The sequence below is a fragment of the Acomys minous genome (genome assembly GCF_964271855.1).
Source record: "Acomys minous genome assembly, chromosome: 12".
NCBI classification, from domain to species: Eukaryota; Metazoa; Chordata; class Mammalia; order Rodentia; family Muridae; genus Acomys; species Acomys minous.
In genome coordinates this window covers 105,900,240-105,926,054 of record NC_140493.1, presented here as the reverse complement: position 1 = coordinate 105,926,054, position 25,815 = coordinate 105,900,240, and the positions used below count along the sequence as shown (strand labels likewise).

General features: G+C 50.7%; 1 protein-coding gene across 2 annotated transcripts in view; it reads left to right on the top strand.

The window, feature by feature from the left end:
- The first annotated feature begins 14,271 nt into the window (after positions 1-14,271).
- Positions 14,272-25,815, top strand: part of SDK2 (sidekick cell adhesion molecule 2) — a 286,136-nt gene continuing 274,592 nt past the window's right edge. For both annotated transcript variants that reach the window (XM_084750571.1, XM_084750570.1), the window contains exon 1: positions 14,272-14,898. In XM_084750571.1, the coding sequence (XP_084606697.1) occupies positions 14,826-14,898 (73 nt within the window). In that variant the 5' untranslated portion in view covers positions 14,272-14,825. The remainder of the gene's footprint in view (positions 14,899-25,815) is intronic.

Below are 25,815 nucleotides of genomic sequence, written 5' to 3'. Positions count from 1 at the left end.
TGGCACATACCCCAGGGAGCAGAGAATCCCTGCATCTCATAGGCCTCAAGGGGGTGACAGACCGATCTGCACTACACACAGAGATGAGACATGAAGGGAAGCAGGGATAAAAAAATGGGGGAGATTACTTTAAATCAAGGTGTTTCTGAAAAGTGGCTTTTAAATGAGTCCTGAGGGTTAGCAAGGATGGGGCCATGAGCATGCCTACCAGATGTAGACCTGGTTCTTGGCCTTGGGAATATGTGGGACAAACTCATAGGCAGGAGCATGGCTTTCTTGGGAATTTCAAGGAGCCACAGGGATACACAGGGAGAGTCCAAGAGTTAAGATTCAAACGAGATAATCCAGGAGCTTTGGCAGGACAGGAACAGACAGGGCCTGGCAGGCCCAGAAGTGTGTGTGTTTGTCTGGATTTTTTATTATGATGATGATGATGAGTAATGGAATTTTTCATCATATCTTCTCTCTCTCTCTCTCTCTCTCTCTCTCTCTCTCTCTCTCTGTGTGTGTGTGTGTGTGTGTGTGTGTGTGTGTGTGTGTGTGTGTGTGCAATCGTATGAGTAATGAAGCTTCCTTGCAATTTGTGTCAAAACTCTTTCATTAGAAAAATCCCCCGATGCAGACAGAAACAGAGCAGTTCAGTAAAGCCATGCCGGCCTCACTCCAACATGGCCAGGCTCTGCCTTCCCTTCCCAGCTGGTACCGTGTGGACAAAAATCCTATCTATGGCATCAGTCTTACGGTGTGTATCTCTGAAACAGAAGGACTCTTTCAGGGGCAAAGCAGCCAAAACCGAAGTGTATATCTCATGAAATAATAATTTCAGGATAACATCAAATACCAAAAGGTTTTCGTAAGCGAATCCCATGATGTTATTGACTCTTAAAATATCACCGTGGCCACTCCTGAGCAGGATGGGCTGGAAAAGATAGAGGCAGACTGCAGAGGGCAGAGTAGAGGCCTGGGGGAGACGTGAGGCTAGGCAGCAGTGGCAGAGCAAAATGTAGATGCTGGGCTGACTTTTAAAATAATGTTCTTAATTTGCACTTTGAAAATGAACGAATCCACCGCCCCACCCTCCCCACTCCCAACCCCCCTCTGTAACCCTAGCCCACCTGCCAACTTCATGTCTTGTTTTTAATATTTTATTTTCTATTGTTGTTTTTTTGGGGGGGTTGTTTTGTTTTGGGTTTGGTTTTTTTTTTTTTTTTTTTTTTTTTTTTTTTTTTTTTGGTTTTTCGAGACAGGGTTTCTCTGTGTAGCCTTGGCTGTCCTGGACTCACTTTGTAGACCAGGCTGGTCTCAAACTCACAGTGATCCACCTGTCTCTGCCTCTCGAGTGCTGGGATTAAGGGCAAGTGCCACCATGCTCGACTCTATTGTTGTTTATTTTTAAACCCACTGAGTCCACTTAGCACTGACATGCACATGGATGCGAGGTCATCCGCCAGGTCATGGTCATCCTCCGCAAAGAAAAAGGGTTCTCCTTCCCCTGGTAGCCATCAGCAGCCAACAGCTCCTCAGGTAGGGGTGGGCTCCAGCAGTGCCCCCTTTTCCATGCCTCCTTCCTCTCTCCCTCCTCTCTCCCTTCCTCCCTCCATCCCTCCCTCCCTCCCTTTCTTAAATGTTTGTGTGCATGTAAGTGTCTGAATGTATAAATGTATACCAAGAGAGTGCAGGTGGCCAAGGAGGACCAGAGAGCACTTTGGCTCCCCTGGAGCTGGGGTTATAGGCAGTTTTCAGCACCCGACTCCTACCATGGTGCTGGAAAATGAGTTGGGTTTCCTGGAAGAGCATGGAGCACTCTTTTCCACCAGAGCCATCTCCCCAGTTCCAGGCTTGATCTTGCACAGGTCTTGCCCAGGTAACCACAGCTCCATGTGTTCATGGGTTCCTGTGTGCAAGGAGCTCAGAAGACAGTATTTCCCAGCATGCCTAGCCATCCTTACTGTCTTTCCACCCACTCTTCCTTGATGTTTCTGAGGCTTGGAGAGCGGAGGTTGGCAGATTGGCATCGATGTCCTATCTGTAGCTGGGCACTTCTCCGTCACTTATGGCTCAGCTTTTCAAACGTTTAGGAGTCTCTGCATGACTGGATTCTGTTTTGAGTACTGTGTGCTGTGATGGGAGTCTTAGAGAAGCAGCAGTGCGTGGGCAGAAAGGGAGGTGAAGAACTGGGCTTTGTGGTACCTCTGTCGTTGCTAGAGGGGGCAGAACAAGAAGCTTGCATTTTCCCTTGGCCTCTGCCAGTCTCTCCTTTTTTCCTTCCTTATGCCACCACATGCTTAGAGCATGCCCTGGGAGGGGAGGACCTAGCTGCACACTACCGAAGCAAAGGAGACACTTACCTTTCCAGAAAGGCCACAAACTATCCATGTGTAGGCAGGGGATTTGCCTGCATGAGGAGTGAATCTTGATCTCTCATGTCTTCAAGCCCCCAGACACCCACCCCAAGCCCTGCCCACGCATTATCCCTGGAACCCTTCACATATATGCAAGGTGAAATGGCAACTGTTTCAGGCATGAAGGCAACGCTCTTAGCAATATCCCCAAACTGAGATAAACACAGCCGTGAACACAGAAGAGGCACATACTGTGCCAGGGGGATCTGCAAACTCATTCAGAACCTTTGAGTAGATCAGAAGAATGTCCCTTCTGGGCAGATGTAGCCCCTAGGCACGTGGCTTTGATCGATGACTACTGTCTTTCTGAAAAAAATAAATAAATAAAAAGGTTTCTTTCTAGGGTGGTGTGACTGTATCAGGCTGTTCCTAGGCAGCAGAAAAGAGCCACAAGTATCAGTTGTAGTGGCCCATTGTCCTCCCCTTGCTTACTGTTAATCTAGCCAGGGAAAAGAGATACACATTGTGACAAATCTTGGTTGGTTTGTGTGTGTGTGTGTGTGTGTGTGTGTGTGTGTGTGTGTGTGTGTGTACGTACATGCAGAGGGGCCAAGGGTACCCTGTGATGATAATCCAATAGTCTGGAAATGTCCCTCTGAGGTACAGATGTGAGCTGAGCATCTTAGGTCAGGGTTGGAGAGGGAGGGAGAGCACTGTGAATGAGGGCATCCCTATTCCTCCTCCAGTGGGGGTAAGACAGCACTAGAGCGATCTGAAAGCCAAGAGAAAAGAACTTTCTAGAAGGTCATAGGGGTCAGCCACAGCCAGCACTGCCGGGGTAGTATCTGAACACAAAAACAGAGTGAAGACCTTTCAGGAATGTTTTACTTGTTTGTTTTCTTAGGGTGCTGAGTCAGATGCCACACGCACAGGGGTTCTGTAAAGAGACAGAGGTAGAGCCTGCGTTTGCATGACTTTAAGAAATCTGTCAGGAAGAGCAAGTTGAGAAATAGGATGAGAGCTGGGAGAGGCAAAGGGGTCAAGTGAAGCGTTTTTTTCAAGTCGGGAAATGCCTGCTTCTATTTAAAGATGTTATGAAAAGAGTCAGTAAAGACTGAGAGACCGCGTGTACCCCCAGAGGACTCACCACAAGGAAGAAAAGGGTCCCCTGGAATAAGAAGGCTCCTCGACCTCTGAGAAGGGAGATGCCTGATTTCTAGTCCTGGAGAGACAGAGACGAGAGGAGGGATTCAGGGGCAGGTGTGGGGCTGAGTCAAGGGTGGCCTTAATCCCTTTAAGCACAAAGGAGGCGAGGATGAAGCACAGGTGTATTTTATAAATTAAAGTGTGTGTGTGTGTGTGTGTGTGTGTGTGTGTGTGTGTGTGTGTGTGTGTGTTTTACCTGGGGATTCTGTTAAATTCTCCATCCAGATTCAGAAAGTCTGGGCTGAGGCCAGTGCTACACTTGACTATACCATCCTGTTACTGAGAGCCCCAGAAGACAGAAACAGACAACACAGATTATGGGAGACAGCGTCCTGGAGGAGACTGGAGCCCGCAGACTCAGAGGGAAGGGGCTTACTAGCAGAATGAGTCAGGAGGAAAGGCCAAGACAGAAATTCAACCTAGTGATACTTGATAATAGAGAGATGTGATGTTCTTCCCAAACTTGACAGATAGAAGTTCTGCAAAGTTATAAGGTAACATGATGTTGGTTTCATAATAAATTCAGGACCCCTAGTGTCAACAGTGTTCTTGAAAGCGGGTTGTATATACCTAGCCAAACTATCATTCCATCAAGAGGGTATGGGGCTTTATGTATCCAACCAAACTATTATCACTCACTCCCATGGGAGGATGCTTTAATATAAAGCGTAATTTTGTTTGCTTTGAGACAGAGTCTTGCTATGTAGCCCAAACTGGACTCAAACTCATGACCCATCCTCTTCTCTCTCTGCATGCTGGGATGACAGGCAATACGTCACCACCTCCAGCAAACTGCGACTTTTTAATTTAGAATTTTAAGAATTCTGGGTGCCCGGGTAGTTTGTCACATCATCCTTCAATGAGTCTCTTGGCATAATGGTAGTCTGATATAGTGTAGACTTCTAGGTCTTTCTTTAGAAGTCAAAAGTCGGGTGACATGGGGGGAAATGTGATGCATAGTGTTGACCTAGGTATGAGGGTAAAGCACGTGGACACACACACACACACACACACACACACACACACACACACACACACGCAAAGGTATGGCATGAATGTACTGTTTTTTTTTACTGCACACAGGATTTTCTGATGTTATAGAAGCAGGATGGTTTAATTTCAGAAAACAAAGACTTTTAATATTTTGCTGCTGTCATTTCTCAGTGTGTATCAAATCAGTATATCTTTGGATGGTTTCCTGTTAGAATGTTTTGGTTTTAAAAATTGCTGTTTGGGTTGCTGACTTGAGTTTCATTTTAAAAAAAGATTTAAAAGTGAATTTTGGCTTGGGATTAGGACAGAATTTCCAACAATTTCTGAAATGGTCCTAACACACACACACTTCTGAAGTTTTGTATGACATATCTATGCAAAGCAGTGTTCTCAGCATTGATGACTATAAAATCAAAATATTGATCAGCTCTGAAAAAAACACTGAAGATGCTCTACATCCTGCCCTGCCAAATATTCAGCTAAGATTTCATTCTTTACGTAAAATAAGCAGCCCCACCCATCTCATCAGTATGCCCTGGTAAATATGTAGCAAATAACTGCTTTAAAATAATTCCTTTTGCATCTTACTATCAGTACAAGTTTAACTTGTTTATCTGTTTTTATATACCTGTATACCTAGAGTTGCATTAAAAAAAAACTTTTTAAAGGAAACAGTGGTTGTGAGTCAAAAAGGTTTAAGAAAGTCTGTGTTACACCACCAAGTATGAATCTAAAGTCAACGGGCCTAGAGCACAGAAGGTATTCCTGCAAACTGGGCTGAGCCTGTACCTGAGACAGACATGTGTGTCTCTATCCCACTTTTTAAATTTCATATATTCCTGCTAAGTATGATTTGTAGGTTTGTTTGTTTTTTTGTTTTTTTTTTTTTTTTTTTTAGCCAGACCAAAGTCAGGTTTGGGGAATTCATGGCAACAGCAGTGAGCTGCCATCCTCAGAGGTCTTGGGACAAACATGGGAGGATTGGCCAATACTTGTGTCTTTAGGACAAAGGAGAAAGCAAGCACACCTGGACAGGTGCTCTGGGGAAAGCACACCTGGACAGGTGCTCTGGGGAAAGCACAGCTGGACAGGTGAGCGCTCAGCCAAGTCAAAGACAGGAAGGATACACGACAGATCTGTTTTCTTTTGCTTCAAGAAAAATAATTACCAAACATTTGTAAAGAACCAAAAAAACACTTAGTGTCTGAATGTATTTGCAAGGTAACCCTCCTTAAGTGTAACATCTGGCTCCTTAGAGCCCACAGGAAACAGGAACAGAGAACATTGAAAACAGGAGGAAGTGTCTTAGAGGAGACTGAAGCCCAACCCCACAGGAAAGGACAAATGTAACAGCAGACACTATACAAATGAATGTGAGTAGTGAGTTTCAATAAAACTTTATTTATAAACATACAGAGAAGGTCAGATTCAGGTCATGGCTGTAATTTGCCAGCCCCTGCTCTACAGAGATGTCTGCTTCCATTATCTTGAGAACTGCCAGATAATTTGGAAATGTTAAGTAACCACTGAGAAATGAACTTTAATAAAAATGGCTAATGTTATTGAGTGCTTATTCGATGTCAGACCTTTTATTATCTCATTCAATCTTCCTAACCTTACAACACAGCAGCTTTTATCAGTCTTACTTCATACATGAAGAAATGAACACTTAGATCTTCTGACGCTGTGGCCAAGCCCATCTCCTGTCTTGTATCTTGTCTTTAAAAAACAAAGACTCCGTTATCTCAAGCCGGTCCAGAAACATAAGTGGAATCATATTTTAGGTGCACTGACTTTTACAAACTCTGTAAAGTTTTACAAAGAAAAGAGTCCATTTTCAGAGAGAAAGCCAGCAAGCATGCCTGCCTCATTCAGAGCCAAAGTTTATCTTTTGCATAGCTGATGAGGAGTGACCTGGAGCCCTCCCCACTTTCACCTCTCAATGTCGTTAGCTTGCAAAACCTGGCTTCTTAGAAATGAAATTAGCGCATGTAGCTGTATGTACCTCAGATATCCATCAAACATTGGGTTAATTTTTAGAGATTAGCGAGTGTTTGCCATGAATCCAAATATCGGAAAACACACATTTGAGGTGTAAATAGCTTAATTTGCAAGGTCACGATAAGCAAAGACACAGTAATGGAATAGAGAGGCTGTCCACGCTGGATGCGTGTATTCTCTTGCTGTTTTAATTACTCAGAGCATGGACCCAGCACAGAGCTCCACGGGGGAAAAAAATCACTGCCCTCAAGGGGCTTGCAGTTCGATGAGGGGAGATGGGCAGTAAATAACTAGGCAAGTCAAAGTGATATAGCATAACCTAGGATATCAGTTGGTGGTAAAAAATGCTAAACTGAGGTTCAGAGACAACTCAGTTGGTCAAGTGATTGTCCAGCAAGCCCGGGGACATGGATCCCATCCCTAGAACATCTATAAAAAGCTAGGCAAGGTGGTATATGCCTGTAATCCCAGCACCGGGGAGGTGGAGATGGTCAAACCTCTGGGGCTCCCTGGCCAGCCAGCCTCATCTAACCTGCAAGGTTCCAGAGAGCCCCTCTGAAGACAAGGTGGGCGGTGCCACTGATGGCAAGTGCCGTCAACTGATAGCATTTAGAATCACCTGGACCTATGAGCATGCCTATTAGAGATTGTCTTGATTGCGTTAAACAGACTGGGGGCATTCCAGGGCTGGAATCCTGGTGCTGAGCAGCAACAGGCTCTCACCCCCTCTCTGTTTCCTGATTGTGGGTGAGCTGTGACCAAACGCTTCTGCCACCTCAGCTTTCCCATTATGAGAACTGTAAGCCAGAACAAACCCTTTCTCTTTTAGGTTGCTTTTGTCAGAGTATTTCATCACAGCAACGGGAAGACAAACTGGGACATCACCAGAGGAGAAAGGACATCTGACGTTATTATCTATTTCCCCCACCATACTGCACACATACATGTACCTGAACACACAGAAGCACATGCATGTATATGCCCACACAGATATGAGTAAGAGAGAAAATTGGAGTGGGGAGAATGTGTATGCACGTTGGTTGGGCTGGTAAGCCATCAGGGGACCCAGAGGCCAGGTGCCCACTGCTTTTCTCCTGATGAATGCCTTGGATATCTCTCTGGAGTTGGGTTGCTCTTTCAGAGTGATTGGCAGCCAGGCTTCACTGGGCAGGTACCATTTAAAGGATGTGGCAGTGAAGGCAAAGGGGTGAACCCCCTGGCCATTTGGAGGGAGGGCAGTGCAAGCCTGGGGCTCAACAAGAGCAAAGTCCAGGGGTAGACCTGTATGTAGCATGGCAGAGAGGGGGCAAGCAGGTCAGCTCTGTGCTTGGAACCTTGATCAAAGGCACCCGCCCTTTGAGGTGTAAGAACCTGGCTCTGGTGGCCCCAAGGGCAGATCCAGTGGTTCGCTCTTGTTCTAAGCAGATTAATGAAACCTCACTCCAGTTAGAGTTTATCACTCTGAGTCTGAATGGTCCTAACTGATTCTAAATCTTCATCCAATTCAAAGATCAATGACCCAGCCCCCCAGAGGCAGGTTTCGCCGTGGTTACATGCTCATGCACTTTATGGCAGACACATTAAAGACGTTGTCAAAGGAAACGACTCCTACTGTTGTTTTTGTGACTATCTCAGAGTAGACGCTCAGTCTCAGCCAGCATCCTCCTTCCTAGGCCCCTTCAAACCACATGCAGAGCGCCCTCTCCTGTTCAGTGCTGTTCAGCATCCTGCTGGAGGCCCACCAAGGGACCTGAGAACCTCTGGTCCTCCATTGCAGCTACAGCCCTATCTACAAAAGATGCCTATCTTTTCTCATGCACTCTCTTTGTGTCCCTGACTAGCCTACATTTAGCAGTTTTATTGTTTAAAAATACTGTCTCCTGTGGTCTCTTAGCCTCTATTTTCTCTGGCTTGCATCTGGATCCCAACCAACATGGCTGTGAGTAGTTCCACACTGGTGTCTGTGTTTGAAGAGTCTTGTCGGTCTTTTCCAAGTCTCTAGTCCTCTTTTCCTGGAGACTGGGTGGGTGTTGGCAGGAAAGCATAGATGTGTTCCCCCAGAAGAGCCATCCCAGGCCTTGGAAGCCAGGAGCCCAAACTGTCTGGGTTTGGGCCTTGGCACAAAGAGGCTAAAGGTGCAAGATGTCCCAAAGCAGCTGGAGGAGGGCACCAGCCCTTCTCCTAAGGGAAGGAAAGAAAAGTGTATGTGTAATTGAGAGAGAGAGCCCATGTGAGATTTGTACAAAATTTGCAAATCAAAGTGACCAGTGTGGTATGAGGGCCTTTGGGGAGTCACTGGATTTAAATGAAGTCATGGGAGCAGGAGCAGGCCCTCAAGGTGGGCCAGTGTCTCCCCTGGCTCCCTCCCTCCCTCCCTCCCTCCCTCCCTATCCTTCCCTCATCTCTATGGAAGCAGGGTCTCTTGTATACCAGGCCAGTCCCAAACTTGCTATGCATCCGAGAATGACTTTGACCTTTCCACTCTCTGACCCCCACCTTTCCTGGATGCTGGGATACAGGTGTATACTGCCATGCCCAGTTGATATGGTTCTGGGGACTGAACCCAGGATATCGTGCTTTCCAGGCAAGCATTCTACCAACCAAGTTACGTCACCATCCCTCAGGATTGGTGTGTTTATAAGAAGAGAGAGCAGGGTATGAGTGCTCAAGCCTGTAATTCCAGCGCGTGGAGACTGAGGCCGGAGGCTGGCAAGGTTGACGTCAACTTGGGCTACACAGCAAAACCCTGTCTCAGAAAAGAAAGGAGACCGTGGCTTTTCTAAGCTAAGAAGAGTCTCACTAGAAACTAAATCAGCCAGGGCCTTGATCTTGCATTTCCTGGGCCCCAGGACTATGAGAAATGAGTATCTGCGGCTAAAACCATCCTGTCTGTTGAGTTCATCGTAGCTGCCAAGCTGACCAAGATCCAGAACCTTCCTACTTCTGTAGGAGATTAATAAACTATGTCTACTCCACTCCTTCCTCTCTCTATCATCCAACAGACCAACATGGAAGAGACTACTCCTCACAATTGCTAGCAGCCTTGCCTAACCATTTGGGTAGGAAAAGTCTATCCCCTGCCACGCACATGCACTTGGTGCCCAGATGGTGGCGCTGTTTTGAGAGGTTGCGAAACCCTTGGAACTGTTGTGTCTTCTGTTTGTCTGTCTCTGTCTCTGTCTCTGTCTCTGTCCCTCCCTCCCTCCTCCTCCTCCTCCTCCTCCTCCTCCTCCTCCTCCTCCTCCTCCTTCTTCTTCTTCTTCTCTCTCTCTCCCTCCCTCCCTCCCTCCCTCCCTCTCTCCCTCCCTCCCTCCCTCCCTCCCCTCCTTCCTGATCTACCCAAGATGCGACCAGAACATACCACACAACCTCCCACTGCCACCGTCCCATCTCAGCCGTGATGGATTGTTCTCTCTGACACTATGAGCTAAAATAAGTCTCTCCTTCCTTAAGTCACTTCTGGCAGGTGTTTTGTCACAGTGATGGGAGACTTTACTAATACACCCGCATGTCAGGGCCACTTGTTTTCTCAGTTCCTTTGGGTGGGGTAACGATGCCTTTTGAAGGTCCCTGCTCTGATTGGGGTGGGGGGGGGCATGAGTCTGTCCAGCCCTCCTGTACGACACCCTGAGCTCTAATGGAGAGCGAACTATGTATGAGGAAAGAGAGTCTGAAGCCGCGGTGCTGTGGCCAACACATGGTGTCAGATTTTGCTCTGAAAATCCATACCTTGAGGATCACCTCAGCTTGACTCTCCTCTCTTCCTCTTCATTTCTCTCCTGAATTGTGTGATGTCCGGTTACTTGGCTCAATATTTGGCTTTCCCCACTCCAGCTAAACAGGCATGGGAGTGGGCTTCGCAGCAGTGGGCGGAGCCCTGCAACTTGAGCAGGAACAGGAAGAAGGACTAAGGTAGGTATGTGTGCTGGGGGCGGAAGCTTTCGTCTGTGCTTCCAGGGTGTCCCCACTGGTCCCTGATGTCACCCAGTGCTGGGGGAACACACAGCCTGCTCCTGTAACTGAACACTCTGTTCTAGCTCTGGTTACACTAGAGATTGAAATAGGGAGGAAAAAAAAAATAATACACAGTAACCACATCAGAAAGCTGACTCTGCCTGACCTGTCCTGAGCTCTGTGTGTGTGAAAGGGAACAGAGGCTGGGCTTGGAGTCCTAGGCTCATGGTAAAGAAGGAAGTGACCTTCTGAGATAGCAGACAGCTCCTCCCCACTGCGTGCACCTGCTATCATCTTCCTCCTGGACACAGTGATGTGCTCACTCTGCTATGAACTCTCCCCAGCAATTAGCCCTCGTGGCCCACGCATGTTTTCCTAAGAGAGAGGTAGCATTTTAACCACTCGCCTGCTTAGAAAGGGGCGCTGGAAGGCATCCTGGAGCAGCCAGGACTTCCTTCTCTTTTGAAATGAACTCTGTTGCTCCTCTCTGCCTCGGTCTAAATTCAGAGGCAAGCCCACGGAGAGAAGTCTTGCCTGAGGAGCTAGTCCTGATGACAGAGGGAGAGGGGATCTAGATAAAGGCGTAGAGCCAACCTGTCTCTCAGAGCATTGCTGGAGAGATGCGCTCTGTGTATGTGAGTCAACTTGAAAGGGTAGGGTGCCAATAAGGGTGCGGGGCGAAAGTCGGGTACAGAGCCTGGAAAGGCACACAGACCCGCCCAAATGAGACATCACAGTAGCTTCACCTTCTACAACCTCCTGTGTGTGTGTGTGTGTGTGTGTGTGTGTGTGTGGTGTGTATATACATGAAGGTGTGCATGTGTGTACATCTGTGTGAAGGCCAGAGGGCAGCCTCAGCTGTCAATCCTCAGGTGCTGTCCACATTGCCTTTTAAGATAAGCTCCTCTCATTGGCCACATTGGCTCTACTGGCTGCTTGATCAAACACCATCAGGAACTGACCTATCTTCAGCCCCCTAGAGGTAGGACTGTTGCAAATGAGCACCCCAAACTTGCCTTTTTGTGAGGCGGGTTCTGGGGGGAGGGTATAGAACTCAGGCCCTCATGTTTGCAAGGCAAACGTTTGCCCAGTGAGCTATCTTCCTAGCCCACTTTGAAACCTTCTAACTGTTCCAGGGAAAAAAAGAAAAAAGAAAAAAAAAAGCACAGTGTCTGCAAGTGACTTTCTGAGAAACAAATTCCTTTCAGCAAAACTGATAAGAAAACTACCTTTCTGAGCTTGCTGAGGCCCCCAGACCCTCTCTTTACTCCAGACTGGCTGTGAGCTTCAGGAGTAAGGCCTCCTCTTAACCACACGGGTATGGAAAATTGCCAAGAAAGACCGGAGAATGACGCACCTTTCCTCATCCCGTCCTGGGGATAAGGCGTCTAGATCTGTAGGGGCACACCTGACTATCCAAAAGGTCTGCTCTTAGGGAGAGAATAAATGCTGTTTGGAGCCGGAGCAGCAGCTAGCTCAGACCCTTGCAGCTACAGGTCTGGGCACTGGACCCAAATGGAGGAATCCACCAAGGTTTCAGACGTCGGTAGCCACGTGAACTCCAGCCCAAGGGCACAGACAGCCTCGCGGCTGCTCTCCGATTGCTGGCTAAGAAGCAGTTGCTGCAAAACTGACTCTCAGGCCCCCTCTGTGAGCAAGCTGTGCAACAGCATCCTGAAGAACAGCTGTTCCTGATGGGCTGGGCAGGGCCTGAGCTCTCAACTGTGTAGTTCAGAGTCTAAGGGGTGGGGGTGGGCAGGGCCGGGGGGAGGGGGCTTCTCAGCGATGGGAGGGGCGTGGCCACCCAGGAGGAAGAGCTCTGTCCCCCAAAGCCACTCATCTTCAGTCAAAAATCAGGCAGACAGCAAGCACTGGGCCTGGACTGAGCACAGACCGCCAGGGGGAAAGAGGCAAACACAGTTTGAAGTGGACGAATGAAAAGCCGAAGAAAGGCAGGCTACTTTTCAAAAAATCTATTGCCACTAAAAGCTCACAGCTGTTCTTCCAAGGCAGGTGAGGAGAGAACGGAAAAGCAATGAGATGTGTGTAGTGGCCGTGTCCATTCGAAGAGGCACCCTGAGATGGTTGGTGCAGAGCTCTCAAAGTCAGTACGATGCCTGAAGGGCAAAGACCAGAAAAGGAAAATAACAGGGATGTGGCTCCGAAGAGCAGGCCCAGGAGGCAAGAAGAGAAAAGCTAGCAAAGGTGAAGGGTCTCAGTCCTTCCTTTTCCAGCCGAAATACTGAGCTTGCGAGGCTGACTTTTTCCCAGCAGGCTCAGTGCCAGGGACTACACAGTCTTTTCGGAAACCCATAGAAATGTTTTAATTTCTTTTAAAATCAGGGGGAAAATTAAATGAACTTTTAAATGAAAGAAAATGGTTTAATATGTAGTAATATATTTGTTTTTATGCCAACACAGCCGCAAAATATTACTTTTAATATTTTTAATGGACGAAAGATCCCACGGAGGTAGAGGAGCCTGTTGCCTATGAGTGCAACTGTTACAGGGGTCTTACAGCTCCAGGGCTTCCCACACCGGAAGGTACATTCTGCTCCCTTTCCTGGGCCACAAGGGAGGACCCCTCTGGCTCTCTCCATTGTGCCTCCGCGGCTGCCAATGTGCCTTTAAAAGGGGAGCTCAGAAGAAGAAACAAAAGAGTGCACGGGTTTGGCACCAACTTCACTTTCTCAGCAGCCTTCCACAAGTCCCAGGCTTCCCCCTTTATCTTGCTCTCCGCCCTGAGCGTTTCCAGACTTTTAAAGAGTCGGACCTGGGAAGGAAAAACTGGAATCAACCAGCTGACCGACACACACTCACACACGCAGCCTTCCCAAAGTGTCCGGCCTTGTCAAGTCCAGAGGGGGTGCTGGGGGCTCCTGCTTATGGGAGACCTGGATGAGGCCTTCGAGGGAGGGAGGGAGGGAGGCCTGAAGCTGGAAAGCAAGGCCAAGGAGAGAGAGGCAAGCTCGCGGCCCGCACTACTGCCCTCCCGTGGGTCCCGAGACGCCGGGTGCCCGGGGCCGCGCACACGGATTGGGTTTCTGCGGGGCTCGCTCCCGGGCCTGGCTCGGGGCCGCCGTCGCCCCCTCCCTGCGAGCAGGCTGCGCTCCAGTCGCGGCCACAGGGTAGCGCTCGGCCCCCCTCTCCGCGTCTCCGCCTCCGCCGCGCTCGTCCCCGGCTCCCGCTGCCCCCGCAGCTCCGGCTCGGCGCAGGCAGACTCTCAGGCTCGGCAGCAAAGCGGCTCCTTAGGAGGCTGAGCCCGGGCAGCCCAGGGCTCCCGGCTCCGCGAGCCGGCGGCTGCCGAGGTAGGCGAGAGGCAGGCACGGCCGAGGCGCGGGAGCGGCCGCGGAGACTCGGGTCCCCGCGCCGGGCGAAAACGCCAGGCGGCCGAGGCGGCGCCGGAACCCCAGAACCCACGGCTGCTGCCTGGGCTCTCCCTGTGCGGCTCGCGCGAAGCTCCAGCCCGGGCGCGGCGGAGAGCAGGTCTCTTCCTCCGGGTCGCCCTCAAGAGGCTCCGAGTCTGGGCGCTGGCTGGAACCCGGACGGACTACCCAGCCCGGTACCCGAGCCGGGCATCCATCCCTGCCCGCAGCTGGCGCAGACATGGGCGCACGGGGCTGCGCGCCGGGCCGCGAGACCCGCAAAGTTTGCTAGCCGAGGGTGCTCAGAGCGGAGGGCGAGACCAGCACTGAAGCCCCCGGGGAGGTACTCTGAAATCACCGAATTGGGCGCGAGGGCTGTGGAGCTGAGAAGGGTGGCTCGGCCCCGCCAGATGCCTCCTGCAAAGTTAGAAGAGAAGAAAACTTCGGCTCCAGGGAGACTCGGACCGTTATGCTAACCGCGCCCCCCGAACCCAGCGCCCCTTTTAAAAGACACAAGGCACCCGCGCCTGCCTCAGCGCCTCGCTCGCATCCAGTCCCAGGGGCCGGGCGCCTGGAACCGCGGTGACTACGTCGGCCAGGGCGAACCCAACCAGGGGGCGGGGAGGGGCGGGAGGCGGGCAACGTGGCCACCGGGAAGAAGTTTCCTGAAGTTGTCCTCTCATTCCGGAGCTCAGCCAGCGACCAGGCCGGATCGCAGGGGTCGCCTTGCCCGCGAGAAGTAGTTTGAGTCCGGGTGCTTAGGGATACAGGCAGCCCGAGTTTAACAGGGGGCTTTGGCCTCTTTCTGCGGAGCAACCGGCACAGGAGGGGGAAGCATTTGGGGTCGCCGGCGCGGCCCCTCCGGGGGTGAGCGTTCAGGACTTGACCACACAGTCTCCTGGGATCCCACAGGATTATAAAGCAACTCTAAAAGAGGGGGCAGTTTAGAAGACCCACCATCAGGATGGCTAGCATGTGGAGGCTGCCGATCTGGACTCTACTAGCCCTGCATCGGATCTACTCGGCCAGAGCCCAAGGTACCGTATGGGGCGACTCTCTCCATGTGGGACTGGGGAGGGGGCTCGGGTGGACAGAAGAGGGGTGCCCTCCTAAAACGCCGCGCTTAGTCTAAGCTGTGAACCATCTCCTGGGAGTCTCAACGTCGTCCCTCCTTCGACTTTTGTGGCTTTCTTTGGGGTGGGGCAGTGTCTCTGAGAGTTCTGGCCTTTCTAGGTGGGGAAGGTGACGGGGAGGTGGAGAAGACTATAGTGCCTTAGGTGGGCCTTCGTGGATACCCTTTTGGCCGGGGTAGGAGGGGCACCTCATTCCGTGTCCTGGCTCCACTGATCTTCCTAGGCTCCGGATCCTACCTGATGTCCGAAAGGAAGGGCAAGGCCGTGCCAGGCAGGCACTGGGTGCCCCTGGGGCGAGAAGATGGGGCGGGCAGAAGCAGCAAAGAAGTCTTAGTGGGGCTCAGGATGCCCGCTTGGTTTCCCCTCAAGAGCAGTTACTCTGCTTAGCTACGTACTGAATCCCGCGCTTGGCTGCCTGGCCGGCTGCTAGAGCTGAGGCGGTTCGGCGGCATGGGCCTGGAGCCCAGTGGCGGGGACAGCAGCAGACCGAACTCAGGCCCCCCCACCCCCACTAGACACACCCAGCCGGCAGCCCCAGCTTCAGGCTTCCACAGCTCGCTGGATGTCTGGCCACTGCTGCTTTGATCTGTAGCTGCCCAGAGCAGCGAGCCTGGCGGTGAAGGGCTTGTGGGTGTGGAGTGGGTGTGTTGGAAAGGAGGTGTGAAGGGGTTGTCCCTCTCCTCCTGCAGCGGATGCCCAGACGTCTCCAGGGTCCCTTGAAGGGTCCTGGTAGGGAAGGGTGGCTGCAGTGGCGCTTTCTTGCGTTTGGAGTTCAAGGATCCAGGTGGTGGTGGCTGTGGTGGCCGAGCGGCGCCTGCTGGGGGCAGAGGGAGAAGAAGTCTAGACTGAATCCCCAAACCCACTGGTTCAGCTTTTAGATTTCCTTTGGTTTTCCAGGCTTACAGGAAGCCAGACCTACCCAAGAGCTTGGGGCTGCAGGACGTTGGGAGGGACCGGGATGGAAGCGCTGCACCTCCACCCCCACCCCACCCCCACCCCATGCCGAGCCTTTCTCCCCCTCTGGGGCCCCAGTGCTTCAGGAAAGAAGGGTCCCCACTGTGTCCCAAATCCCGGCAATCCTCAGAGTCAAGATCAGAGATGAACATTATCAGTTGTCGCTCAGAGAGAGGGCTGACGGGAGGACTTCACAAGGCAATTTAGGTAAAGCACTTGGAAATTTTCTAATGAGCTCCATAAATGTAAGGCAATAAAAGTTATTATTTTTATAGTCATTGTAAAATCTTTGAGTAGGCAGGGACCTCAGAGGTCATCGCATTCCAGTAGCCATTTTCTAGTCTCCCCATTTAACTGATGGGGAAACTGAGGTCCTGAGCCATGAATTGACTTGCCCAAGACCACTGATATGTGGGATAGGTGTCCGGACTGAGAGACCTGGTGAGTTCTGAGCCCTTCTCTCTGCTGCCAGAACCCTTTGTAGCCTTTTGTCTAGGGTGAGATTTTGTGGGGACCCAGGACAGTGGTCCTAACAGAATAGGACTGGCCTGTCCTCCATTCAGGATACCTGGCCACTTTGTTTTGAGATGGCCATGGAGGGGTTTCTGAGCGTAACAACTTGTGGGACCTTCTAACTCCACTTCTGTGTAAGTTGACTTGGGAGGGGCAGGTAGCTCACCACCAGTTGGTCTTCCATCAGGGACCAGGCACTTGTGGAGTCTTCAGGGCATCTTCTTTCAGTGTCGTCATGACCCATTCACCTCCACACCTGCCTACCCTCCTGAGGCCAAATGCCAGTGTCTTACTAAAGTTATGGCCTCACACCTCATGCTTCCCCACCCCTCTTGACAAGAATCAGAGACACCCTTCCTCTATTCCCACTGCCCCCTGACACACACACACACACACACACACACACACACACACACACTTCTGATTGTTGGTTTTTCTCAGTGCGGTTGGCCCAGGCCCCTTCTGCTCTGATTATGGCCTCTGGCTCTTAGGATGTTTGTTTGCCAGCACTTCCCTCGTCCTTCCATTTGTCTCCCTGCAGAGAATTGTGGGAAGACAATTCCTGGACTCCACTTTGGGGGTGATGCTCCGCTGCTGTCCAAGGGGTGAGGTTAGGGGTTTTGTTTTGTTGGGTTTTTTAAATTTGTTTTTGTTTGTTTTATCTGCTTTGGAGTTAGTGTTTCTCTGCCTCTGAGGCTCTGCCATTAATCCTTTGAGGGTAGTTAAAACCACCAACACATCTCTGAGCCCATACGGTCTACTCTGCAGACCATGGTGCACACAGGAAGCTGCTTCTCCTTTGAAACAGGCGCCCATTGGTCACTCCTGTGGGATATTATGGAGATGCTTGCCTGGTTCCTTCTCTGGGTGTTGGACTAAGCCTCAGCGGGTACATTACCTGGCTGTGCTGAAATTGATCATTTGGCCATTTCTGCCAAAATCAGTCTTACCTGATTCCAGCTCATTCCCCAGTGACAGCATACAAAAAGCATCTGCTCCCAAACTAGGAAAAAGGGGCTCTCGTGGTCTGGCAAAGGCAGCTGTGGAGGATATCACTGCAAGATTCACAGCCACTGGAAGCCTGAGTTTCCTCATCCATACCTTGGGAACCATATCTCCCTCTGTGCAGATTTGGCATGGCTTTATGGGGATTCCTGGGAGAGGCCCCGGCAAGTCTTCCACACAGACAAGCTACAAACTTCCTTCTGTGACTACACTGGTGTTTCCTGGAGTGGTCCTTGATGCTCTGAGTCCCCATAACCTAGTCACATGTAGATTCCCACCATTCCCCAGGGCCTGGGCTTGGGAGGCCCTGGTGGGCCTGGCAGCCTGCATTTTACTGAGTGCTCCGGAGAATTTTTCATATACTTGTGAGCTCAGCCATTGCTAGAAGGCATCCTGGACAGTCTAGGCTGCTGGGAAGAGGGCAGGAGCTGCCAGCCAGCCATTTTAGGAGGTTCTCTTTCAAGAGAATTGAACTGGGGGTGGGATTGGGGTGGGTGGACAAGAGGATGCTGCCCCTGAATGAACCAGATAGTGGGGAAACCCTAACAGAGGCCCGAAAACTCCAGTCCAGACACTCCTGGAGGCCCCAAAGGGAGAAAGTTTAGTGCTGGGAGCTAATCACGATAAAAGCCAAACAGCACACAGGGGAATGGGATGAAAGTTTAATTACATGGTGTGGCTAAGCTGTAATTATTAATTACTGACAGCAAAAAATAACTTATTGATCAGGGTCTCTTGCTAATTACCAGGAGGCCCAGTGTCACGCTTGCCCTGGGGCTCAGCTGTCAAAAGCTCCACAAGAGCATGAGCGTAGGGTGGGAAATGGTCCCTCTTCCTCATCCTCTTCTCCACCCCAGTCTCTCTCACCTTGGATACTTGATGTCCCTGGATACTGACCTTGATGTCAGCTCGGGGTGGAGTGGGGGTCTGCATGTGTCGGTACGGGGAGATGAGTGATTGACTTTGATTCTTGCTGCCTCTGTCTGCAGAAGTACCCCTCTTTTTGCGGGGGGTGGGGTCACTTTGGACCCAGACCCAGAGGCCAAATCATCCAGGCAGCAGCCTGCACCTGCTGTGGAAAGTCTTTCGTGTACTTGTTTGGCAAGTATTTATCGACCACCTCTCTCCTACGTCCTCTACTGGAAGGCCGGAGTAGGGGCCAGGCACCTCATTCCATCAGGGAAGGGAGGCTGGGAAGGAAGCCAAATCCTTTACAGCAGGCCTGTGTTTAAGCAGGACCTCAATGCTGGCTTTAAGACGGTGTGTTAAACTGCATATCGGAACGTGTTTGACCTTGTTCCCTAGGACACAATTAGGCTGTAAGCTAAAGGAGAAAAAAGAATGGGCTTGTTTTCTGCCCTAGAAGTTCAAAGGATACCGGGGAAGTTATCTAAAGTTGTCCTCTGCCCTCGAATCTAAGGCTGGTGGCCGTGTGGCCAGCCTTCATACCCTTGGCTGCGGAGGGCTCACTACCTTATACCAGCTGGCTGTTAGACATTCCCTCATGTTGATGAAGGAATTGGCTTGCACAGTGTTGGTTAGTCTAGAATTCAGTGGGTTCCCTGCTTGGCGGGAAGTCTATGCCCTGACTCTTGGCCCCTTGGGGAGCTGGAGCTAGAGCTGGGTCGCTGAGCTGCTGTGGCTTGTCCACTTTAGTTCCCCCCATCCCCAGAACATTGCTGCAGAGGCCCCTGGAGCTCCCTAAGTGGTAAGAATTAGTCATTGTAATATGGGGCCTCAGGAAGCCAATAGCAACAAATGGGCCAGCAGCAGAGCGGTCTACTGCCCGTAATGGAAAGGAAAGCAAGCCAGATGTGGAGGCATCCCTGGTTACGTCCTCTTCGCCAGCCCCTGCAGTCCTCAGGCTGGGCAGATGCAGAACCGGGGAGCCTTGCTGGATGAAGGAGTGTTCAGGACTTCCCCCCCCCACACACACACACCCAGGACCCCACCCCAGATGAGATAGAGGAAGCTGCCACCTCTCTGGGCACACTGAGGGAAGGGAATGTGAAGCAGGCTGAGTCAGGAGCCTGGCAAAACCCTCCTGATGTGGGGAGGAGGGCTGCCATTGGACCAGGAGTTCCCAGCTTGGGTCAGCCCCTTTCAGTCCCCACTTCCTTCAGAACATGATACTGAACTGCCCCTGCTTCCTCATCTCTGACGTGAGGGGATGAAGTGCAACCCTAGATCCTTGTAGTGGGTTTGGGTAAGATTATCCAAATAGCTTTGATACACCACAAAGGCTTAGAATGGTCTGCTCACATGGCTACAAGGATGGCACGGTCCCTCCTCTGCTCCCTCACCATGCCTCCCCAACTCGTTCACTTTTGTACCCGTGTAGACCCACCTGTTCTTCTCAGAGCTCTCTGCAAGCCGACCTCTAGCTGCCTCTAGCATTTGTGTAGTTACTCACTGACACCTAGTTCCCTAGGACTCAGCAGATGCCCCTTTCCCAATTCTAAGCCCCTATATTGTTGCTTCCCAGAGCAGGCACTGCTGGCTCCGCCCTTCCTTCAGCAGAGCATCTCTCTCTCTCTCTGAGTGCATTGACTTGACTGTTGGTTTGGTGCTGGTCTTTCATGTATCAACGTCTCTCTTGTATTTGTTCCTGAATCCCCAGCCTCAAGTGCAGTGCCTGGTACCCAGGGGCTCAGCAAACACATATGAATATGAATGAACCAATGTGTGCATGAATGAATCAATGAATCATGCTTCCTCTTGCCACCTAGCCCTGCATACTCTTCCCCAGCTTCCAGTCTGGCATGGAGGAAGGGCTCCTAAAGTGCCTTTGTCCTGTGCGACCTCCGTGTGCCAAGCAGCAGGCCACAGCAGAGTGAGAGCCTGACCCCAACAATTGCAGTCTTTGCCACTGGCTCTGGGCTGCCATTGAGGAAGGATTTTGCTGAGATGTTCTTGTAGTCCTCTCCCGGCCATTCTTGGCTCTGGCTCTGCCTGAGAAGCTGCCTCTAGCAAGCCTGGCCATGGAGCTGAATGGCCTTGGGGTCCCTTCTGAGTCCCTGCCAGCTTGCTCTCTATCCTCATGGGGTACAGGAGCTGAAGGGCAGGGTGAAAAGTTTGGGATGATGCCTAACTGTATATAAATGTACTACTGTATGTAATACACAAGATCGATGAGTCAACATCCAGAGACATCAGTCCCTCTCCTGACAGCCATTGGCCAGCATTGACTACGGCCCCGCCCAATATCAAGGGAGGAAAAATAGAGTAACTCAGCAAAGCTAACTGCCCAGGTGTTCTGCCTGAGTCGTCAAACTGTCACATGATCGAGGATTCTGTGATCCTAATGTGTCTGCTTTCCATTGCCCCAGGCTGCCCCTTGGCATCTTCTCCCATCTTCTCAACTGTTGGCCTGCGAGATGCTCAGCCTGCTGTGCTACAGCAGGGCTTAGGACAGTTTTGGGTTCCTGATCATCGCCATCCCTGTCCTCCTCCTCCTCCTCCTCCTCCTCTTCCCCCTCCTCCCCCTCCTTCCCCTTCTCCTCCTCTTCTCCTTCCTCCCTCTCTTTCTCCTCCCTGCTCCATCCCCTCCTCCTCCGTCTCCTTTTCCTCTTCCTCTTGGCTTTAGCTTCCACACCTGTTGTACTCTCACAAGGCATGAGCTTGGCAGAATTCAAGATTCCTTCTCTCCTCTTCCCTGCTTTCCCCTGCCTGGAGCATCGCAAAGCTCTTGAAGGAGCCTTGCTCAGGTCTCACCAGGCTCTGGTGACTGGCTTGCCAGTGACCAAGCCCCACAGGAGTCTCCCAAATGGAAAGCGGCTTGGGCTGGGGGAGGAATGAGGTAAGAAAGGCAATTAAAATTTGATGCCAACTAGGAAGCGATTAGTGGCCCAAAGGGGCCATGAAATTTTGATGCCATGATCATTCAGGGAGAAGGAAATATTACTGGCATGTGGCTCACACAGGGACATGGGGACTCTTGAGGGGCTGTTGGAGCCAGGGTCCTGAGAACCCCTCTGGACAACACTGGATGCAGACCAAGGAGGTCGTCAATACGTGATTTAGAATCCAGGTGACGGGAGGAAGATGGCCCAGTGCCCAAGTGCTTGGATTGCCGCTGCGTAACAATGAGCTCATGATGGGTTAAGCCAGACTTTCCACGTCTTTTTAAACTGTAGCCACCAATGCAGCATAAAACATCGGAGGCCCAGCTAGGGCAGCAGACTGCCGAAGGGCCTCAATCATGGGTAAATCCCTGGGCTTCTCCTATCGTCTACTGCCTGGGTGGCTTTGGATGGCTCACAGAGACTGTGTGTGCCTCAGTTTCTTTGTTCGTGAAGTGAGAATAACAACCCTACCAGCTTCATTGGCTGTGACCGGGGTTAATGAGACAGGCTGAGCTTCTAGAACACTGACCAGGATACAGTCAGCACTAAATAAGCGCTGTTGTGATATTAACACTTCTTCATCTGGGTAGGAGAGAAACAAGATAAACCTTGGGCCTGAGCTCAAGCAGGTGCCCTGGCCCCAAAGACTTCTGTTTCTTCTGTCTTTTACAAGCATCCAGCGACATCCGAACTCCTGCATCGGGGCATTTATTAGGCTACGATACTCTGTCTCCAGCCTAAAATGCAAACATGCCCCGAGAAAACCTACACAGTGAGCTGTTCTCAGCTGTGCAAACTTCAGGGTGGCTGTTTTTACTAGATCCTTTCATAAAATGTCAAGTGGATACGGGTGGCTCTGCAGCCCAATCCATGAAGGAGGGTGACTCTCCCTCCTCCCCACCACCACCAAAAAATATGTTAATATTGTTAGCATCCAATTCAGAAGCATCCAGTAGCATGTCAAGATCACCTGATCTGGAGAAAGAGATGATAACACATGCAATGCCTTGGGTTTGATCCCCAGCACTGCTGGAAGACAGACAGACAGACAGAAGACAGACAGACAGCAGACAGACAGACAGACAGACAGACAGACAGACAGACAGAAGACAGACAGACAGCAGACAGACAGACAGACAGACAGACAGACACACACACACACACACACACACACACACACTAGGGGGACAGGTGAGAAAAAGAAAGAGATGCGAGGAGAAGGAAAAACAGGGGAAATAAGAGAGAGGTTGAGAGAATAGAAATGTAGGTCAGCCGCTTCCCAGGGCACTGCCTTTGATCTGGGCAAGATGGCGCCCGCAGGCACTACTTGCCACACTGCTTTGGACCTACAGGTCCAGGGGATTTGAGACCAGTCTCCCTGTGAGGCATCCCCCAGCTTTTCAGGCACAGGGGCTGGGAAGGCATGCACCCTCAGATGCGTCCCCCTCTCTAAGCAAGGGCTGAGCTTCCCCCAGGTCTACATATCCTCCTCCCCAGGGCCTTCACCATAGACTCTGAGAGTAGAGACCCTCGTCATCACCTTGCACCTCCCTTCCTCTTCCTGTATAGACCCTCTCATCCAAGGGGCCTCCCCTCCAAGGGGCCTGTGAGCATGCATCTCTTACGTCCTCACTTACAGACTTTCAGCCTCTTCCACTAACCCAGATCCCAATTGTCTCCCCAAAGTCCCATGTGACACCATTGCTGGACCCAGCTGTAACATAGGCCTCAAAATTCCCACTCTAAAGACACCCACAGGCTAGTTGTTTTATCCCCTCGAGGTACCGTCAAGCTGGGTTCCATCGTCTCTGGATGCCCGCAGACACGGTTCCCTGAGAGGACAGAGTACACTGTGCCTTCAGGATGCCTACTGACTGGATACTCTCTGCTCTCAGGACACCCAGGCATTGGTACCCTACCCCCTCTGGATGCCCACAGGCTGGGAGCCCTGGTGTCTTCCGGAACCAAAGGCTGGCTATGCAATCTTCTCTACATGACTACACTGGACATTCTGTCCTATCATGGGGCCCACAGACAGGACATCCCACCTCCTCAGGTCATCTCAGACTGGACACCACCTCATCCCCTTAGGAGGCTCACAGGCTGGATCTCCCCTCCCCCTTTTCTTTAGGATGCCCACGTGCTAGATGCCCCATCCTCTTTGGCCTTGTTGATGCTGACTGATCTTGTAATGTACGCGTGTGAGACTGATTTCTTTAATTACAAACTCCTTGAGTCTAGATAATAACGCTTCATCGACAAGGGTGGCGGTATCAGACATCAATTACTTTTCCCAATTAATAAACTTAACCCTTTAAATGCGAGTCATGAGAGTTCTTCATGAAGCCAGAGAGAGGAGAGCAAGCTGATGACACTTGCAGGCATCCACTGAGATTCTCACTTGGTCCCTCTGGGTCAGGCTTTTTGACCCCTGTGGCTAAAGAATTCCCCAGTAGGGAGATGTGGGGGCACTGGTAGCAGTTCCAGATTTTTCCAAGATGACTGTCATGGTAGAAGCAGGTGGACACTGCCTAAGCGGATCCGGCTGAATGACCCGAATCGACTGCCCTTCCACATGACCTTTTCTCTTCTACTATTTTATTTTCCAAGTAAATAGAAAATTGCATTCCATTCTATAGCATATCTGAATTCCATTTGGACACACACAGAATATGTTTAAAGTCATGTGATACTTGCCGAAGTGTATAGTGCCATCTTTCCCTGGGGTTTCCTGGACCTCTGAGGCAGGGGGCGGCGGTGGGGTGGAGGTTCCATGGAAAGACCCAAATTAGACGATTTGTATCGGGTCACGTCTTCCAGAAATCTCAAAAGTGCCTGACACGTCTAATTCCAACCATTCTCATTTGAACGTTTCTGAGACCTCCTAAAGCCATTGAGTCACACAGTTGGCTGTGAGCCATGGTAACAACCTGCAGGAGGGGTGGCATCAGGCTGTCATCCCTGCCAGGTACCCCTGCCACTTGGATTCCTCAGTTTTGGCAGGTCAGCTCCAGGCCCGGGGAGAGCTTGTGTCCTGACCCCGCCCCCATCCCCTTTTCATTTTGATTGAGACTGGACAAGACAATCAGGAGCATTGTTGCAGAAGCTTCGGAGCCGAGCAGTGAGGACGCACAGACTCTCCTGGGGGATAGGGAGCTCTAGACATTTTTTGTATTAGTTACTTTCTCGTTGCTATGACAAAAGACTCAATGGATAAAAGGACAGAAAGGGTTTGTTTTAGCTCACGGCTCGAGGGATACAGTCTTTTGTGTTGGGGACCTGCTGGCGACAAGAGCTCAGGACAACTCATCACATCCTATCTGTAGTCAGGAAGCAGAAAGAGATGAATGCTGGTGCTAAGTTCCTTTGCTTTGTGTTTAGTCCAAGACTCCATCTCATGAAACGCAACCCCCCCACCACCCCCCACATATTCAGAGTGGATATTCCCTCTTAACTTCCTGGAAATGTTCTCATGGGAGGCCCAGAGGTGTAATTCCTAGGTAACTCCAAACCTAGTCAAGTTGGTGATGAAAATGACCCTTGACAGGGATATGGGTACCTTCCAGAGGAACTGAGGTGACAGGGGACATTGGCCTGGAAGCAACTGAGCTGTATGTGTCGCCTCTTCCTTCTAAGACAAGTGACCTTGGCAAGTGACCAACTATCTCTCATATGCTGGCAACATTAATATTTTCTGGCCAACTTCCTTATTTATCTGGATGAAGGGCAAATGTCATGTCTGTGAAAATTACTCACATAAATCTGAGGTTTTTATGAAAAGATCCAGTAAAAACATTCACCCTAAAACCTGCATAGCTGATAACGGCCTAATATGTAGTTTCTCCATGGCATGTTTGAATTCATCTTCTAGAAAAGACCGCCTTTCTGCAAAGCAATCTTCAGTATAGTTTTCTTCTCTGTGGCAGCTCTGGGTACTGAGCTCTGCCTCTACAGACAGCACTATGTGCTTCTAACATAGTTCCGTCATCTATCTGCTCCCAATGTGGATGTGAATGTGTATGCATGCATGTTCATATGAATGCATGTGCACATGTGTGTGTGTATGTTCAGATGGGTGCACTTCACACATATGTGTGCATGCATGTTCATATTGTGCACGTTTGTGCATTCATGTTCACATGGTACACTTGTGTGCTGCATGGGTTCGTATGGGTATATATGTGTGCGCATGCATGTTCACATGGGCATGCTTTCACGTGTGTATGTGTGTTTGTATGGTGCACATGTATGTGCATGCATGTTCATATGGTGCACATGTGTGTGCATGTGTGTGTGTTCATATGGGCACATGTGCAAATATGTGTGCATGCACATAGAGGTCAGACATCAACCTTAGGTTGCTTTCCACCTTGTTTTTTGAGACAGAGGCTAGCACAGGCCTGGGGCTCACCCATTCTGCTAGGCTGGCTGAGCAATGAGCAGGAGGGCCCACTTGTCTCTGTTTCCTCAGCATGGGGACTCTGCCTAGGCTTTTCATATGGGT